This window comes from Phyllostomus discolor, chromosome 10 (genome assembly GCF_004126475.2).
Source record: "Phyllostomus discolor isolate MPI-MPIP mPhyDis1 chromosome 10, mPhyDis1.pri.v3, whole genome shotgun sequence".
Taxonomy (NCBI): domain Eukaryota; kingdom Metazoa; phylum Chordata; class Mammalia; order Chiroptera; family Phyllostomidae; genus Phyllostomus; species Phyllostomus discolor.
This window is the reverse complement of record NC_040912.2, coordinates 46,171,423-46,189,621: the sequence shown is the minus strand read 5'-3', so window position 1 is coordinate 46,189,621 and position 18,199 is coordinate 46,171,423. Positions and strand designations below refer to the sequence as shown.

At 36.2% G+C, this 18,199-nt stretch overlaps 1 protein-coding gene across 4 annotated transcripts in view; it reads left to right on the top strand.

The window, feature by feature from the left end:
- Positions 1-18,199, top strand: part of ORC5 (origin recognition complex subunit 5) — a 96,323-nt gene that overhangs the window by 8,801 nt on the left and 69,323 nt on the right. For all 4 annotated transcript variants that reach the window (XM_028525630.2, XM_036010735.1, XM_036010734.1 and 1 more), the window contains 2 exons: positions 12,525-12,599; positions 15,885-15,996. In XM_028525630.2, coding sequence (XP_028381431.1) covers positions 12,525-12,599; positions 15,885-15,996 — 187 coding nt within the window. The remainder of the gene's footprint in view (positions 1-12,524; positions 12,600-15,884; positions 15,997-18,199) is intronic.

Below are 18,199 nucleotides of genomic sequence, written 5' to 3'. Positions count from 1 at the left end.
AGAATATTCCAAGCAGAGATTTATATGAGAGTACAAGGGTTGGAGCATGCCTTTTATATTCAAAGAATATCAGGGATTGAGGCTGAAATAGTTTAAATAAGGTGGAGGTTGAGAATCAACAGAAAGCTGCAAGGATATAAGCTTGTAGACTAGTGTTATGTATTGACTTGTTTCCTCCAGAAATTCATACGTTGAAGTTCTAACCCCTGATACCTCAGAATATGTTTTTGGAAATAGGATTATTGCAGTTGTAATTAATTAAGGTGAGATCATAATAAAATAGATTGGGCCTCTAGTTTAGTATAACTGGTGTCTTTATAAAAAGGAAACATAGAGAAAGATATGCCCATGAGAGAGTGCCATGTAAAGATTGAATGTACGCTGCTACAGGCCAAGGGATTAGCAGAAACTAGGAGATGGGCCTGGAACAAATTTTTCTCTGGCACATCGAGGGAAGCATGGCCATGTCAACACCTAGATCTTGGGCTTCTAACTTCCAGGATTGTGAGACAATATAATTTCTATTGTTTGAGCCATACTGTTTGTGGTGCTTTGTTATGGCAGCCTCAGGAAACTAATATGATTAGTTATGAGGTGTTTTAATCTAGGCAAAAATCATATTGGCTTAGAACAGGGTAGTAGCAATGGAGGTTGGTAAGAAATGGTCTGGATATATTTGAAGAAGAGGCTGACAGAATTTTATGGTAGGTTGAGTGTGGAGGAAGAGAGAAAGAAAGAAAAAAGTTTGTGTGTACCTGAAAGGATGCAGTGTCAGTATTTGGCGAAAACTACAGCAGGTAGGGTCTTTTTGTGGGGAAAGGAGTGATCAGAAGTTTAGTTTTGAGCTTGTTAAATCTAAACAGAGATGTTGAATCGGCACTTGGACACTTGAGTTTGAAGTCACGAGAGAGGTCCATTGTGGAGGTGCTATTTTGGAGTTGTGAGCCTATAGGGAGTAGTACTTTAAGCTGTGAACTGGGTTAAGTCACTAAAAGAGTGAATGAGTTAGAAAAGAGATATGTCCAGTGACTGAGCACTGTAGCACTCCAGTGCTAAGGGATAAGGAAATGATAAAGAACAAACGAGGAGGCAGAAGAAATCAGTGATGTACAAAGAACGCTGGGAGAATGCAGTGTCCCAGACGTCTTGCTGAGTGGCCCTTTCTTTGTCCTTTGGCCAGAGAGCAGACTTTTGTTGGGACTTTTTAGGCTATGCTTGTTGGCCTTTCTGTGTGTTGGCTTTTTCAGCTGCACATCTGAGATATGTGAGACAGAAGGATACTCAGGAAGTTTACTCCCTGACATGAGTTGCCATTCCTCTGATCTGAAGTTCCTAGCTGGTCTGCCTTCTTCTCTTCACCTTTCAGAGCTCCGTTTGATTTATACATAATATTCAAGATTCTTAATTTCCCTTAGGAAGAATAGGAAAAAGTACATTTGCTCCATCTTTCCAGAAGCATAAGTCTGTTTCTTTTATGCAAGTGCGTAGTGAAGAATACAGCAACTACTAGTAAAGTCTGGCATCATTACCTGATTCGGACTCTGGCCTGCAAAGTCCATGCGTTGTGGCTGCGAGATACAAATTTGCATGGACTACAGAAGTCCTGTGGAGAAAAAGGGACAGCATGGCCACTCTCTGAGGGAGAGAGAGGGCCCTGGCTCCTGCCTAGACAGGCTTTTATTGCTTTTCTGGGTACATTACATTGAGGATGATCCTCATTTACTATGCACAGGTTTGCTGTAGATGATTACTTTTTACAGATAACAAAGAAAAGAATGTTGCTAATTACTTCAAAGAGAAGGATGTTTCAGATCAAAGGGAAAAGTGGTTGAACTGGTTACACTCCATACCTGGAAGGTTTAACACAGATTTTAGGAAGTTACTTTAGAGATATGCAGTAAACATTTGCTGCCTCAATCCAGGGTGAGGGAGTTTTAGCAAAAGCAAGTCTTGTAGCAGTCCAGGTACAATGCAGGCCTGATTCCCCATGGGAAAACCTATCCATGGGTGTGGGTCTTGTGTGCTGGACCTTGCTCCCCACTGCTCTTTCCAAGTGGGGGCTGGGCTACATTTCCCATGCCTTGAGGAACAGTTCCCTATAATTACCACCTTGATTTACACTAAAAAGGCTCTCATTTAACTTACTCTTGCTTTTGCACCACCAGTGCAAATGTCAACATAATGAAAAAGGAAAGTCATATTTTAATATTATTATGAATATAGTTTTGACCTTGCCAACCTCCTGAAAAGGTTTCAGGGACATGCGTCTCCCCTTCCCTCCCTGCTGCCGGGGGCCAAGATCACACTTCAAAACCAGTTGGTCTTTCACTGAAGTGTAAGGTAGGGGACAATATCATTGGAGTTGTATTAGAGAAGTGATAGTCAGAAACTGTAATATTTAAGAATAAAGAGAGCCCTGGCTGGAGTAGCTCAGTGGATTGAGTGCGGGCCGTGAACCAAAGTGTTGCAGGTTCGATTCCCAGTCAGGGCACATGCCTGGGTTGTAGGCTATGACCCCCAGCAACTGCACATTGATGTTTCTCTATCTATCTATCTATCTATCTCCCCTCCTTCCCTCTCTAAAAATAAATAAAATTAAAAAAAAAAGAATAAAGAGGAATAACCCAATATGTGATGGCTTCAACAAGCAGAATTTCAAAGCTGTGTGTCTTTAGGGAGGAGGGAAAATAAACCAATTTCTAGAAATAACCAAAAGGAGTAATTCAGACCCTATTCATTTTTCAAACCAAGTGGATCAAAGTAGGCATTCATTATGTGTTAGTTGATTAAATGTTATAGGTGGAAAAGTTTGCATATATTTAGTGTAGCACATTTGTTAGAGTAAATCTATAGACTGTCTAGCTATCTTTTTTTTAAAGATTTTATTTACTTATTTTAGAGGGGTAGGGAGGGAGAGAGGGAGAGCAACACCAGTGCATGGTTGCTTCTTGCAATGTGTGGTGACCCCCACTGGAGACCTGGCTTGACCTGTAACCTAGGCATGTGCTCTGACTGGGAATCGAACCAGCAACCTTTTGGTTTGCAGGCCAGTGCTCAATCCACTGAGCCACACCAGCCAGGGCCTTTAGCTATCTAATATATGAATTGGTAAACTTCAATACTTAGGAAATAACACATAAAGGTGGTTGAAAATGTTTTCTAGTCAGTAAACCACTTTACTAATCAAGAGTTGATTAGAATGCCTTCATCTAAATTATTAAGAAAAATAATTTGGATCCAAATTAAAATTTTTACTTCTCTCTTCGTTATGTAGTAATAACCTTATTTTTAAAATTTATTTTTCCATTTCTAGACAGAGAAGGGAGGGAGAAAGAGGCAGAGAAACATCAATGTATAGTTGCCTCTCGAGTGCCCCTCCACTGGGTACCTGGCCTGCAACCCAGGCATGTGCCCTGACTGGAAATCGAACCGGCAACCCTTCAGTTCGCAGCCTGGCACTCAATCTGCTGAGCCATGCCAGCCAGGGCTAATAATTGCTTTTGAAGAAGGATCATTTATTAAAATACCATAAAATTATAGTGGGTTAATTATATCAAATCAGAATGAACTATTAATTTGTGGTTCCAGCTTTGTGTTTTGTATTAAAATAGGGATAAAAATTGACCAATTTATTTGAATTAAACTGTGTCCTGCATTAGAGAGTTATTTAAATGGAGATTGATGGGAAAATTGAATAATGTGAAAGCATAGTGGAGAAACTAATTGGTATTTTTTAGCAATAAATAATTTTAGCTTTATTTCATCTAAACTAATTAGAAATGAAATAAGTTGATTACTCATATACTGTTTCAAACCTGTCTATTAATAAAACAAATATAAAAAAAAGTGGACCATTTTGGGAAACAATATTATATTCCCTACATTTCAGTTTATTTCTTACTTAAATAATTATAATTTGCAGTAAGATTTATTAATAAAGTATAAATGATTAAACAACTGTCTTTAGAAAAAGAGTGATTTCAGTTCTGGGAAGAAAATGTACAAGAGAAACCTAGAACATCTTGCCATAATAGAAAACTGGGAAACTATTAACTGCTTCTAGGGTTACTTTAAGAAGATAAAGAATCTTGCCCTGGCTGGTGCAGTTCAGTGGATTATTGAGTGAAGACCTGTGAACCAAAGGGTTGACGGTTTGATTTTCAGTAAGGGCATGTGCCTGGGTTGTGGGCCAGGTCCCCAGTGAGGGGCATGTGATAGGCAACCACACACTGATGTTTCTTTTCCTCTCATTCACCCTCTCTTCCCCTCTCTCTAAAAATAAATAAATAAATATAAATATAAAATATATATATACACACATATTTTTATTTACACACACACACACACACACACACAAAGAATTTCATGGATCAAAAGAATTAATATTGTTAAGAAGTCCTTACTACCCAAAGTGACCTGTAGATTCAGTGCAATCCCTATGAAAATTCTAGTGGAGTTTTTCACAGAAATAGAAAAAATACTTTTAAAATTTGTATAGACTCACAAAAGATCCTGAGTAGCCTAAGCAGTCCTAAGAAAGAACAAATCCTCAGAAAGATGGAAGCATCATACTTTGTGGTTTTAATTTGTAGTATAAAGCTAAAATAGTATGGTATTGGCATAAAAATAGGCATAGGCCATTGAAACAGTATAGAGAGCCCAGAAATAAAGCCAAATATATATACATGGTCAGTGAATTTCCAACAAAGGAACCAAGAATATACAGTGGGGAAAGCAGAGTCTCTTCAATAGTTGGTGCTGGCAAAACTGGCTAACTACATGCAAAAGAATGAACTAGATCAGTATCTTATACCATGCACAAAATCAACTTAAAATTGATTCATACTTGAACGTAAGACCTGTAAAACTCCTTGGAGAAAACAGGAAAAAATGTCTTTTACATCACTCTTGGCATTGATATTTTGAGTTTAACACCAAAAGGAAAGGCAACAAAAGCAAAAATAATCAAGTGGGACCACATCAAACTAAAAAGCTTCTGCCCAGCCCTGACCAGTGTGGCTCACTTGGTTGGACATCGTCTAGCAAAGCAAAAGGTCATCTCTTAGATTCCTGATCAGGGCACATGCCTGGGTTGTAGGTTTGGTTCGCAGTGAGGGCATGTAATTATGAGAGACAACCAATTGGTATTTCTCACATCGATGTTTCTTTCCCTCTCTCTCTCTCTCTCCCCCTCCCCCTCTAAAAGTAAATAAAAATATATTTTTTTAAAAAAAAAAAGCTTTTAAAAAGAAAAGCTTCTGTCCAGCAAAGGAAACCATGAACAAAATGAAAAAACAACCTATAGAATGGGAGAAAATAATTTGCAAATCATATATTTGATAAGGGATTAATATATAAGGAGCTCATACAACTCAGTAGCAAAATAACCAGTTTGATTAAGAAATGTCAGAGGAACTTAAGATATTTTTTCCAAAGACAATATATCCAGTGGCTAATGGATCCATGAAAAGGCCTTTGACAACATTCATCATGAGGGAAAGGCAAATCAAAACCACAATGAGACAGCACCTCACTCCTATTAGAACAGCAAGCATCAAAAAGACAACATCTGAGTGTTGGCAAGGATATGATAAAAGGGAACTATTGGTGGGAATGTAAATTGGTACAGCTACTATGGAAAACAGTATGGAAGTATCTCAAAAGTTAAAAACAGAATTACTGTTTAGCAATCTCATTTTTGAGTATGCAAGGTCTGTGTGGAAAAAGTTTAGCCATTGTTAATATAGCAAGAACTGTTTTGGTACATTGATGTAGCTTGGCAGGCAAGGAGAGTGGACTGGAATGCACATGCATGAACAATGATGACCTCACTATACTAGTCAGTAGGGGTGGTAGATGCTGTTGAGTGAGCATGCGTACTGTGTGACTGTCACATTCAAAATGACTGAGCGAGTAGAGTAGTGAATCTGCATCAAATTTTGCATTAGGCTTGAATGTTCCTCTGTAGAAACTATTCAGATGATTCAGAAGGCTGCCACTATGGGCAACTGGTGATTGGCAGCTTAATCATGACAACACACCTGCTCATGTATCACATCTCTTGCAGGCTATTTTGGGGAAACTCAAATCACCAGGTGACTCAGCCCCACTACAACCCAGATTTGGCACCCTGAGACTTCTGGCTTTTACCAAAACTAAAATCACCTTTGAAAGGGAAGAGATTTTAGATTGTGGGTGAGATTGAAGAAAATACGAGATAGCTGAGGGCAGTTGGTAGAACTGTGTGAGTTCCCAAGGTGCCTACTTTGAAGGAGACTGAGGCATCATTGTCTTATGTACAATGTTTCTTGTATCTTGTATCTTCTTCAAAAAATGTCTCTTTTTCCTATTACATGGCTGGATACCTTCTGGACAGACCTTGTATATTCAAAGGAAGTAACTCAGAATCTTGAAGAGCTATGCACTCCTGTGTTCATTACAGCATTATTCACAGTAGCCAAGATATGGAAACAACCTAAATATTTGTCAGTGGATGAAGATGTGGTATATGGTGTTAACCTAAAATTAAAAAGCTGAAATGAGAGGCAAGAAGTGTTTATTTGGGATCAAAGAACTAGTTTGGGTAGTACAGATTTAGGCAGAAACCCAATACTGTCCCAGTTACAGGGTGAAAACAAGGGTTTTTTATGAGAAAAGGAAAAAAATAATGACATGAAAAGAAGAAGGAATTCCTGTTGATGCTAACAGGCTGAGCAACTCTTGGCTGTATATGATTGGTTACTGATTCTGTCTTTAGATAGAGAATCCACAGTCATCAGTCTTTGTGGTCAGGATGTCTGTTTTCCTGCTGGCTTTACAAACAATTGTTTGTAAAAGAATGTTGTTTTAACCCAGTGCAAAGGTCTGACCGAGCACAAAGATTCAAAGAAAAGACATGCTCTAGAATTGCCTCCATTTTGAAAAGGCTTAGTGTATTTTTTACAATGAAGTTCTGTTCATCCATGAGAAAGAAGGAAATCCTTCCATTTGCAACAATATGAATGAATCTTGAGGGCATTATGCTAAGTGAAACAAGTCAGAGAAAGACAAATGCTATAGTTCTCACTTATATGAGGAATCTATAAAAAAGCTAAATTCATAGGAACAAAGTAGAATGGTGGTTACCAGGAGTTAGGTGGTAAAGGGAAATGGGGAGATGTTGGTCAAAGGGTACAGGCTTTAAGTTCTGAGGATTCTAATGTAAAACATAGTGATTATAGTTAATAATGCTGTATTATATACTTGAAAGTTACTGAGTAGAGTACAGTTTACACATTCTGACCACAGAAAAGAAATGGTAACTATGTGGGAGGTACAGGTGTTAGCAAATGTCATGGTGGTAATCATTCTGCAATACTTAAGTGTATTAAATCAACTCGTACATTTTAAACTTACACAGTGTCATGTCAGTTATATTTTAGTAAAGATGGAAGTAAAAAAAGACAAAGTCAGTTTGAAGGGGCATCAGCTGGCTAAAGATAGGGCAATTTGACCATCAAAAAGAATAATGAATTCAGTAGACGCTAGCACATTAGTTATGTTAAAACCCATGAATTCATGATAATAAATGTATAAAAAGCATAAAACCCCAGCTCCTTGGTTACCATGGGAGTTTACTAGAGCACTGCAGTAGGCTGAATAAGTGCCCCCTGACGACATCAGGTCCTAATCCCTGGAATTTGTAAATGTCACCTCATTTGGCAAATGAGTTTTTGCAGATTTGATTAAGTTAAATCTTGAGATAGGGAGATTTACCTGGATTTTTTGGGTAGACCCAAAGTATAATCACAAATGTCCATGTAGGAGAGAGGTGAGGGAAATTTGATTACACCACATATACAAAGGAGATGGCCAGATAACAGAAACAGGCAAGGAAGGGTGAGAAACTTGAAGATGCTGGTCCTGAAGATTTGAACTGTGCAATCACCAAAGAGTGCTGGCAGCCATCAGAAGTTGGGAGAGGCAAGAAGTAGATTATGTTCTAGAGTTACTGGAGGGAGTATGGCCCTTCCAACACCTTGATTTTGGCCCAGTAAAACTGATTTCAGACGTTAAGACTTCCAGAACTGTGAAAGAATAATTTTTTTGTCTGTTTTAAGGCACCAAATTTGTAGTAATGTGTTACAGCAACCACAGAGAGCTAACACAGTTACACACGCATTATTCTGAAAATTGGTACATAAAGGGAAAGATTCAAGCATTAATCCCTTTTGTCCTGTTTAAACTTTATTTCTGGGTAGGCAAATAGGGAATGAGGGAAAGTTCTTTATAGAAAAATGCCTTCTAATATATGCAGAAAGAACCATAAAGATTATAGTTTTGGAATCCCTAATTAAGTAATGTACATAGGCAATGATTGTCAATTGATGCTGAAATCATTAGGTGAAACACTGCTGTGGGAACTTAATGGATGGATCAGGCTGACACCACCTGAACCTGTCAGTATAAATTGACCAAAAGGAGAGACAGCAGGTATTGTATGCTTGCAGTAAGAAATAGCATTAATTGTGAAGTATTCTTGCCCAAAACTCAAACCTGGATCAAAAATCTGGATCTACCTATGATTTTATAGTAAATGTAGGGTACATAGGAACACATTAAATGACACTGGAGAAATGCAATCAGCAAATCTAGAATGTGGAAAATTCTGCATGACAGATGACCAGGTTTCTCTAACAAATAGCAAGGAAAAAAGAACGGTCAGTGGAACTGTTATTTGAAACAGACTTAGATGACAAATAAACCAAGTATAATAAATGCAATGTTTGGACCTTTTCGGGTCCTGATTAAATAAGCTTACTCTAAGAAGACATTCATGGGCCCTGGCTGGTGTGGATCAGTTGGTTGGAGCATTATTGTTCTGTAACAGAAGGGTTGAGGATTCCATCCCTGGTCAGGACACGTACTTAGAGGTTGCGAGTTACATTTCTGGTCCAGGCATGAATGGGAGAAAACCAATTGATGTTTCTCTCTCACACTGATGTTTTTCTCTCCCTTCCTCTTTCTCTTAAAAAAACAAAATGAAACAAAACAAAAAAACAATAAAAAAATAATGTCCTCAGGTGTGGATAGAAAAAAAAAGACATTCATGGAATAAGTGGGAAAATTTGAATACTGGTTATTAGATGATACTAAGGAATATTGTTCAAGTTTTTAGGCATAATGATACTGTAGTTATATTTTTAAAAAAACCTCACCATTTGTAGCTGTGTACTGGCATATTTGTAGAAAATGGTATGTCTGGGATTTGCTTTAAACTGTCAGCAAGATGGTAGAGGGAAAAGTGGGAAGTGGATAGAAGAAGCAAGATTGGTTATTGGTTGATGTTTGTTGGATGAAATTTATGGGAATTCCCGGTACTAATCTCCCTAACTTGTGTATATTTTAAAATTCCCATAACGAAGTAAAAAATGTTGGAGTAAAATTTTTTTATTCTCACTCAACAATATATGTATTTTTTATTTCAGAGAGAGAGGGAGGGAGGAGGGATAGGAAGAGAGAAACATCCTGTGAGAGAAACATCAATCACTTGCCTCTTGTCCATGTTCAGTTGCCTCTTGCATGCACCCTGACTAGGGCTAGAGCCTGCAACCTGGGTATGTGCCTTGACTAGGGATTGAACCCACAACCTTGTGGTCTATGGGACGACGCTCCAACCAACTGAGCCACCCAATCAGGGCTAGAATAAATGTTTTAATAATGTTTTTAAGACCTTGATTTTTTAATGGAATAATGGATAACATCTTCAACAGATTTTTAAAAAAATTTTAAAGAGTTTTTAAAGAAAATTTAAAAAATATAAAAACAATAGTATAGTACACCAAAATGAACTCATTATCCAGCTTCAATAATTACTAACATGTGGTCAGACTTTTAGGTCACCTGTACCTCATTCATTGTTTCCTGAATCATATCAGTACATACAAATAGATGTGTATAATATATCTATGCTATATTTCTACTATATATGTATATCATATATATTTGATTCATAAATCTGTGTACATGTACTGTACTATATGTCTCTAATAGTTAAGTACCTTTTTTTGAAAAAACACAGTGCCAATAGCATTGTGTTAACACTGAAAATTTTATTATTTTTTTAACATGATTCATTATCTAGTTAAACAGGGTTTAGCATGATATTAAAGTTCAGGCAAGAAAAATTTCACGTGATGAAATTCAGAATTTTCTGTGTGTGTCTCTTGGGTCAGAAAGAACTGTAATTTAAAAATATATATATTTTATTGAATATGCTATTACAGTTGTCCCATTTTTTCTCCCCTTAATTCTCCTCCACCCTGTACCCCCCCACCAGCATTCCCTCCCCTTATTTCATGTCCATGAGTCATACACATAAGTTCTTTGGCTTCTTCATTTCCCATACTAGTCTTAACCTCCCCCTGTCTATTTTCTACCTACCATTTATGCTTCTTATTCCCTGTACTTTTTCCCCCATTCTCTTCTCTTTCCTTCCCTGCTGTTAACCCACTATGTGATCTCTATTCCTGTAAATCTATTCCTGTTCTAGTTATTTGCATACTTCATTTTTATTTTTTTAGGTCTGGTTGTTGACAGTTGTGAGTTTGTTGTCATTTTACTGTTTGTACTTTTGATCTTCTTTTTCTTAGATAAGTCCCTTTAACATTTCATATAAGAAGGGTTTGGTGGTGATGAACTCCTTTAACTTGACCTTATCTGGAAAGCACTTTATCTGCCTTTCCACTCTAAATGAGAGCTTTGCTGGATAGACTAATCTTGGATGTAGGTCCTTGCCTTTCTTTGACTTCGAATACTTCTTTACAGACCCTTCTTGCCTGCAAGGTTTCTTTTGTAAAGTCAGCTGACAGTCTGATGGGAACTCCTTTGTAGGTAACTGTCTTTTTTCCTCTTGCAGCTTTTAAGATTCTCTCCTCATCTTTAACCTTGGGCGATGTAATTATGATGTGCATTGCTGTGTACTTCCTTGTGTCCAACTTTTTGGGAGACTCTGAGCTTCCTGGACTTCCTGGAAATCTATTTCCTTTGCCAGATTGGGGAAGTTCTCCTTCATTATGTTTTCAATTTCTTGCTCTTCCTCTTCTCTTTCTGGCACTCCTATGATCTGGATGTTGGCACATTTAAAATTGTCCAGAGGTTCCTAAACATCTCTTTTTTTGTATTCCTGTTTCTTTATTCTGTTCTAGTTGAATATTCATTTTTTCCCCTTACTGTATACCATGTATTTGAGTCCTGGTTTCCTTCCCTTCACTGTTGGTTCCCTGTACATTTTCCTTTATTTCACATTTCATAGCCATCTCTTTTTCCTCTCTTTTGCAACCATACTCAAATATTTCTGTGAGCATCCTGATTACCAGTTTTGAACTGTGAACCTGGTAGGTTGGCTGTCTCTTCATTGCTTAGTTGTATTTTTTCTAGAGTTTCGATCTGTTCTTTCATTTGGGCCATATTTTTTTGTCTCTGTGTGCCTGTTATGTAGTAAGGGTGGAGCCTTAGGTATTCAAAGGCACAGGGCAACCCACATCCCTGTGTTGTGGCACTGTATGTTGGGGGGGGTGGTCAGAGAGGAAACAATGCCACTTGCTCAGCTCTTGGATACTTTCAGTCACTTCCTCTGCTACCCCACAAGCAAATTGGGCCCTCTGGTACTGATTACTGTGTGGGTGGGTTTGTGTACATTCTAGGACCCTGTGGGTCTCTCCAATGAACTCTCCTGTGAGGCTGAGAGCTTCTCCTGCTGCCTCAGCTGGCACAGGTTTTTTTCAGTAAGAGGGTTTGAGGCTTTATTTCCCCACTCTAGAACCCTGGGTTGTGTGGTCTGTCTTGCCTCCCAGTTGTTCCTCCTGGTTTATCCACACACAAATATGGGACAGCTGTGGGTCCATCAGTTGCCGCCTTACCCTGTCCGCCAGCGCCACCTTGCCAGTGTCCTCTCTTTCCCTGACTGCTCATCTCCACCCCTCTTACCAGTCTGGATGAATGTTTTTTCTTTAACTTCTTTGATGTCTGACTTCCATACAGTTTGATTTTCTGGCAGTTCTGGTTATTTTTCGTTTTTAAATTTGTTATTGTCCTTTCGGTTGTCCGAGGGGCAAAGTATATCTACCCACACCTCCATCTTTGCGAGAAGTCAGAACTGTAATTTTTGGTTCATGGTGGACATTTATCTTTTATCAAGTGGAATAAAAAATGCACATGATTATATTTCTTGGAAACCTAAGAAAATGCCCTTAGAGCATCTTAATATCTTTCTCATAGTATACCTTAAAGTAAACCTTTTTAATGTAGCTCAAAATGACTCATTTTCTATTTAGAAGTTTGAGTTAAAAGATGTTATAGTCCATTTTTTAAACTTATTTAAAATGTCTTAAAATATAAATAGCAATTGAAAATTACAATTTTTCAATATGGAAACTTTAATTCTTGAATTGTACATTAATATTTATAATATTTGTAACATAATAGTAAATGTTTTGTAAAGAGCTTTGTAAATTGATTTTGATGATGCATTTTTTTCTTATAAGGTTCTCGATAAAGCAGAGTATCTCAGAGATATGGAAGTGAATGTTTTGCCTGGGTTTCTTAGGTTACAAGAATTGGTAAGTAATGTATGAGATGGCCTTTCCGTATGGCTTAATCAATAGATTGTGTTGTCAACATTTTTCCTTTTTCCAGTCTGATAAGTGAGAGATGATATCATGATATATTAATTTGCATTCATCTGGTATGAGTGATATTAGCATTCTTTTCAAAGTCATAGCAATTTGTGACTTGGTAACACTTATTCTTCAACTTTAGCTTTTATTTCTAATTGTGACTAACACTGCTTTCTAGTAAAAGATTTTAGGTGTTTGCTAAACGGCAGTGGCTAGACTTGAATTAAACTTGCAAGAATTTTAAAATTTTCTTTTCATTGTAGTAATTTAAAATAAGAACGGTGTGTCTGTTCTGGGTTATCTTGAGTTCTGTGTCATGTTTACTCAGCAACAGGACCAGCTTTATATTTCAATTTTCAATTGTGTTGGCACTGAATAATATTAATACTACTCTAATTGTGGCCTGGGAAAAGAGCAGGCATCTTTTTTCATGTGAGTATGTGTCAGGTGAAAGCCAAGTATTATTAGGGCAAACAATGGAGTTTTACAGTAGTTTAAGTAAAGAAAATTGGTGAGAGAATTCATTGTTCACTAATACCAGTTGGTATAGTAATGCTAAATTCAAAAGAACAGTGGCTGTTTTTGTGTTAGAACCATGTTCACAAAGCCAGCAAAGATTTAGTTTGAGCCAACAGTATTGTTTGTCTTAGTTAATGCCAGTTTAAATTTTACTGGTGTTCTAGTTTTGCGTTAATTTACAAATTGATGTTGACTTTATAATTTTGTAAGTTGCTTTGAGCACAAATAATTTATATCTACCTAGTTTTATGTCTATATTATTTAAGTATTAAGTAACATTACAATAAAAATTAAGTAAATATTTGGGGAGATAATACTTTCCACCTTTGAAAAGTTAAACACACTCAAATTTGAGAAACTGCTAGAAGTTCAGAGAGGCTTTCCAAGTACCACTGAAATTATTGTATGCCTAAGGCCAACTCCTAAAATTCACCTTTAGTGATAGTTTTCTGGGGCCAATATGGAAAGGACAGGAAGAGATTAAGTGTACTATGTGTTGCTCCTGGTGGCCTATCCTGGAAGTTTCCTCAGACAGTTTAGCCTGCTTTCCTTCCCTCCCTCCGTCCCTTCCTCCCTCCCTCCCTCCCTCCCTTCTTTCCTTCCTTCCTTCCTTCCTTCCTTCCTCCCTCCCTCCCTCCCTCCCTTCCTTCCTTTTTATTCATTTATTTTTAGAGAGGGAAGGGAGGGAGAAAGAGAGAGAAACATCAATGTGCAGTTGCTGGGGGCCATGGCCTGCAACCCAGGCATGTGCCCTGACTGGGAATCGAACATCCGACACTTTGGTTTGCAGCCCGCGCTCAATCCACTGAGCTATGCCAGCCAGGAGTTTAGCCTTTTTCAGTTTGATTAACTCTAAGCATTTTACTATTGAGATCAGGGACTACTCTCTTCTTTTATTTTTTTGTGTTTGCATCCCCATCCAGTATTTCCCATTGCTTTGGTCTCAGACTCCCTATCTGTTATCCCTAGTGCATTCCTGATGTCTTCTTGCCGTTCCAGTATAGCTTTACCGCATTTTTTCCCCTTCTGTCCAGTAATGGTGATGTTGCGTTCCTTCACAGTAGTTAGTTAGGCCTTTCACTTTGTTTTAATTTTAATTATGGAAACTGAAGAAAATGGAAAGATGTAATCTTCACTGAACCAGAAAAGAGAATTGTTTTTGACATTTTTGAAAACATGCTTGATTTTTTAAAAAAATGTATTTCATTTACGAGTAATATAGCAAAAGTACTTCCCATTTTTTATATTAAATATTTATCTTAGTGAAATGAAATACTTTCAGATGAACAAATGAGAATATTACCAACTTAAAATCCTTTCAGACTGAAAAATACATTTTTTAAAATCTTTTAATATTTTTAACTGATTTTATAAAATGCTTTTGGATAATCATTTTAATGTATTCTCTTTATTATTATATTTTTTCTATTACTATTGATCTCCCTTGGAAATTATTTTAAAGCCAAAACAACAACTTAATGCTTTGAATTAAGATTGTGTTCAGAGTATACTTTTTTTATCCCTATAGAAGTAAATTCAAGAATTCTTACAAATTAATGTTGTAAGAAAGAGCATTTGCAAGTAAAATCTTTATTTCATAAGATGCTAGATTTTGTAGAATTATTAATTTATTGAACTCAGCTGCCTTTGTTAGCCAAAGTAATATCTTCTAAATAATGAAAATTAGAATGTAAGATTACCCATAAGTTAGGAATCAATTAATAGTACATCACCATCAAAGTATAGTATAATTTGTTTATAAAATAGGGTCCTAAGAATAGTTACAGAACAAAACAGCTTTCATTTTTGTTTTAGTTTTAATTATGGAAATTGAAGAAAATTAAAAGATGCACAGTAATTTCCACTCTACCAGGAAAGAAAATTGTTGGTGAAGCTGCTTGTCAACTTGGGAGATGTAAAAGAATGTGGAAAAAGCTAAAATTTATGTTGAGAATGCAGAGGTGTCTCCCAATAGATTCTTCCCGATAGATTCTAACTAGCATGTATAGGGCATTCGTGGCCACTCTGAAGAAGGATAACATACACGGGGTCTCTTCTCTTAGTGTTCTTTTTTAAAACTAATTATAATTTGTAAATATACTTCAAAAGATGTCTAGTTACTTAATGCTAGTGTTTTAGATCATACTTGTTTATATTTTTAATGTATATGTAAAGTCAGTTTTACTTACTAATTTGTGTGAAAATAATCTTTAAAAAACTTTAAATTTTTCTAACAATAATGGGTATATGGTTATATAGTATGGCTTATCTGTGTTTTCTTCAAATCATATTTCTTTTTTTTTTCTGGGTTGCTGTTAGCCATTTTAATGATGAGAGAAGTTAAGTTTTGCCTTTTTTGTTTACTGATTAAAAGACAATAATTTCTTTGAAAATTCCCATAAAAAGGTTTTGCCTTAATTATTTAAGCAAATGTGTTGCTTAATTTTTATAAAATAAGTCCTAGCATTCATGGTAACTGAAATGTTGATTAACCTAAACGTTTTATGGAAATTCCAAGTAATTATGTATGAAAATTTGCAAGTGGATGAGCTGCTTGATTAGGTTTTCTAAATATGGCATATTAATATGCAAATAATTTGTTATATGTTGAAACTTTGCTAGATTTATTTGAAAGAAAAATTCAAATGGAATTACTGCTCTGATTAAGAGTTTTAAATGTTTCAAAGTTACTTCTTTTTTCTTTTCCAGTGTGACAGAAATGTGACTGTGATCTTTCTCAGTGAAATTATTTGGGAAAAGTTTCGTCCAAATACTGGATGCTTTGAGCCATTTGTCTTGTATTTCCCTGATTATAGCATAGGTAAATTTTAAAACATTGTTTTGACAAGCGGTAATTCAGTAAAATAATCTTTGGAAGATTAAGCTAGCATGTTCAGATGGGAATACTCTAAGTCTTTTTTTTTTAATACTCTAATGTCTTAAATTGTTAAAGTTTGTGTTCAATCTCAAATGAAATGTTGCTTATGTTTCTGCATTTATATAGGTTTTATTTTGGAACTCTGAGGGGTAATTCTTGTGTAATAACTAAAATTTTTTGAATAAGCAGTTTCTAACATATCGTGCTAATGGTGTGTTTTTACATTTTTTAGCTAGTAATTTAGATTTATATATTGCAATTGTAACACCCACACAAGTAAGATCAGATCAGGTTGGCAAAGCACATTAAAATTGTACTGAAATCTTTATTTACCATGAACTTGGTTTAAGAACTATGTGAGATGTATTTTTCTTTCTGTAAATTTTATTTTTTATTACTGTGACTCTTAGAGTGCCAATTGCTAGCCTTTGTGTTTCTTATTTCTTTTTGGTTTGTCTTTAATCTTGCATTTCATAGATCCTGATAATTTTATCTTGGAGAAAACAATAGTTTTTTGTGTTCCTGAATAGTTTTGTAGATTAATACTGTGATATCACTATATAAATATGATTCTTCTGCTTCAAAGATTATAACTGTGAAGCACAAGGTGGTTAGCAGGCTCTGAAAAAAATAGTATCCCCTGACCTTGGACTCACTAACACCGGCCTTTTGAACTAATCAACTGTGAACATTCATTATTTAGATCAACACATTTTTGCCTATTTTCACAAGAACAGCAATCAAAAATACCTCCTGCCTTAACTAATTAACTTGAGATTTAAAAAAACAAACCCTAAAATAGATGATAGGAGCCCTTATTTTTAATAGCTTCTATTTCATGAAAATCACAAACTAAGGAGAAGAGAAATGGGTAGGAAGATCAGAATAAATCAAAGGATTTCATTAAAAAGTTTTCTTGCCCTGACTGGTGTGATTCGGTGAATTGAGTGCCAGCCTGCAAACGAAAGGGTCACCGGCCTGATTCCCAGTCAGGGCATGTGCCTGGGTTGTGGGTCAGGTCCCCAGTTAGGGGTGTGTGAGAGGCAACCACATATGTATGTTTCTTTCCCTTTGTTTCTTTCTCCCTTCCCCTCTCTCTAAAAGTAAATAAAATCTTTAAAAAAATTTTTATACCTATGTCATCACTGAAGTTAAATTTTTTCATTACCCATTTTGGGCGTTAGTATTAAAAATTATTTAGAATACTTAAGATTATAGAAATGCTGATTTTCCTCCCTGGCTGGCATAGCTCAGTGGATTGAGTGCAGGCTGCGAACCAAAGTGTCGCAGGTTCGATTCCCAGTCAGGGCACATGCCTGGGTTGCAGGCCACGGCCCCCAGCAACTGCACATTGATGTTTCTCTCTCTCTTTCTCCCTCCCTTCCCTCTCTGGAAATAAATAAATAAAATCTTTTTTAAAAATGCTGGTTTTCTACATCTTAGTAAAGTTGAGTTAAAGTATGGTATAATGGATTGTAGAATTTGATTAAAATTTTGAACAGTGAAAAGATACAAAGCACCATAGATGGAGAAAATTTAAGGGCATAATTAAATTACTAAAGTGATCTTGCCAGTTTTAGAAAAATGTGAGCTAATAGATTTTTGAAACGTATATAATAATGAGGCTAATTTAGTCTAATTATTAAATTCTAGTGCTTTTTACATTTTAAGTGTTTTTTTAAAGCAAAAATACCAAATCACACAAAAAGGTATTCAGAAAGGAAGCATTAATTGGATAAGCCAAATTGAAGTCAGAAAAATTAAGCATGGAACCAGAGCAAGAGGATAATTTTAGCAGCTAAGTCACCTAATTATGTAATACTTTGATACATATGCCATCTTTAGGAATATGGTGTCTGATATTAAGGATACTCTCGTCACTCAGAGGCCAGGGGCAAAATTTGGAATTCTTGTTTTTTGGTCTCTGTCACATGAAGATTGCTCATCTTTTGGAAGTACATTTTTCTTTTCTTCAAGTGAATTATAATGCCCTTGATCAGGTTTTTGGTTTAGTTATTGTAACAGTTAGGATAAGTTATGCCCTAATAATAATATGAAAATCTCAGTGACTTGTAATTATCTACCTTACCACCTTTGTGCAGTTGTTGCCCTACATTTTACTTCTACATTTATTATAAATCCTATG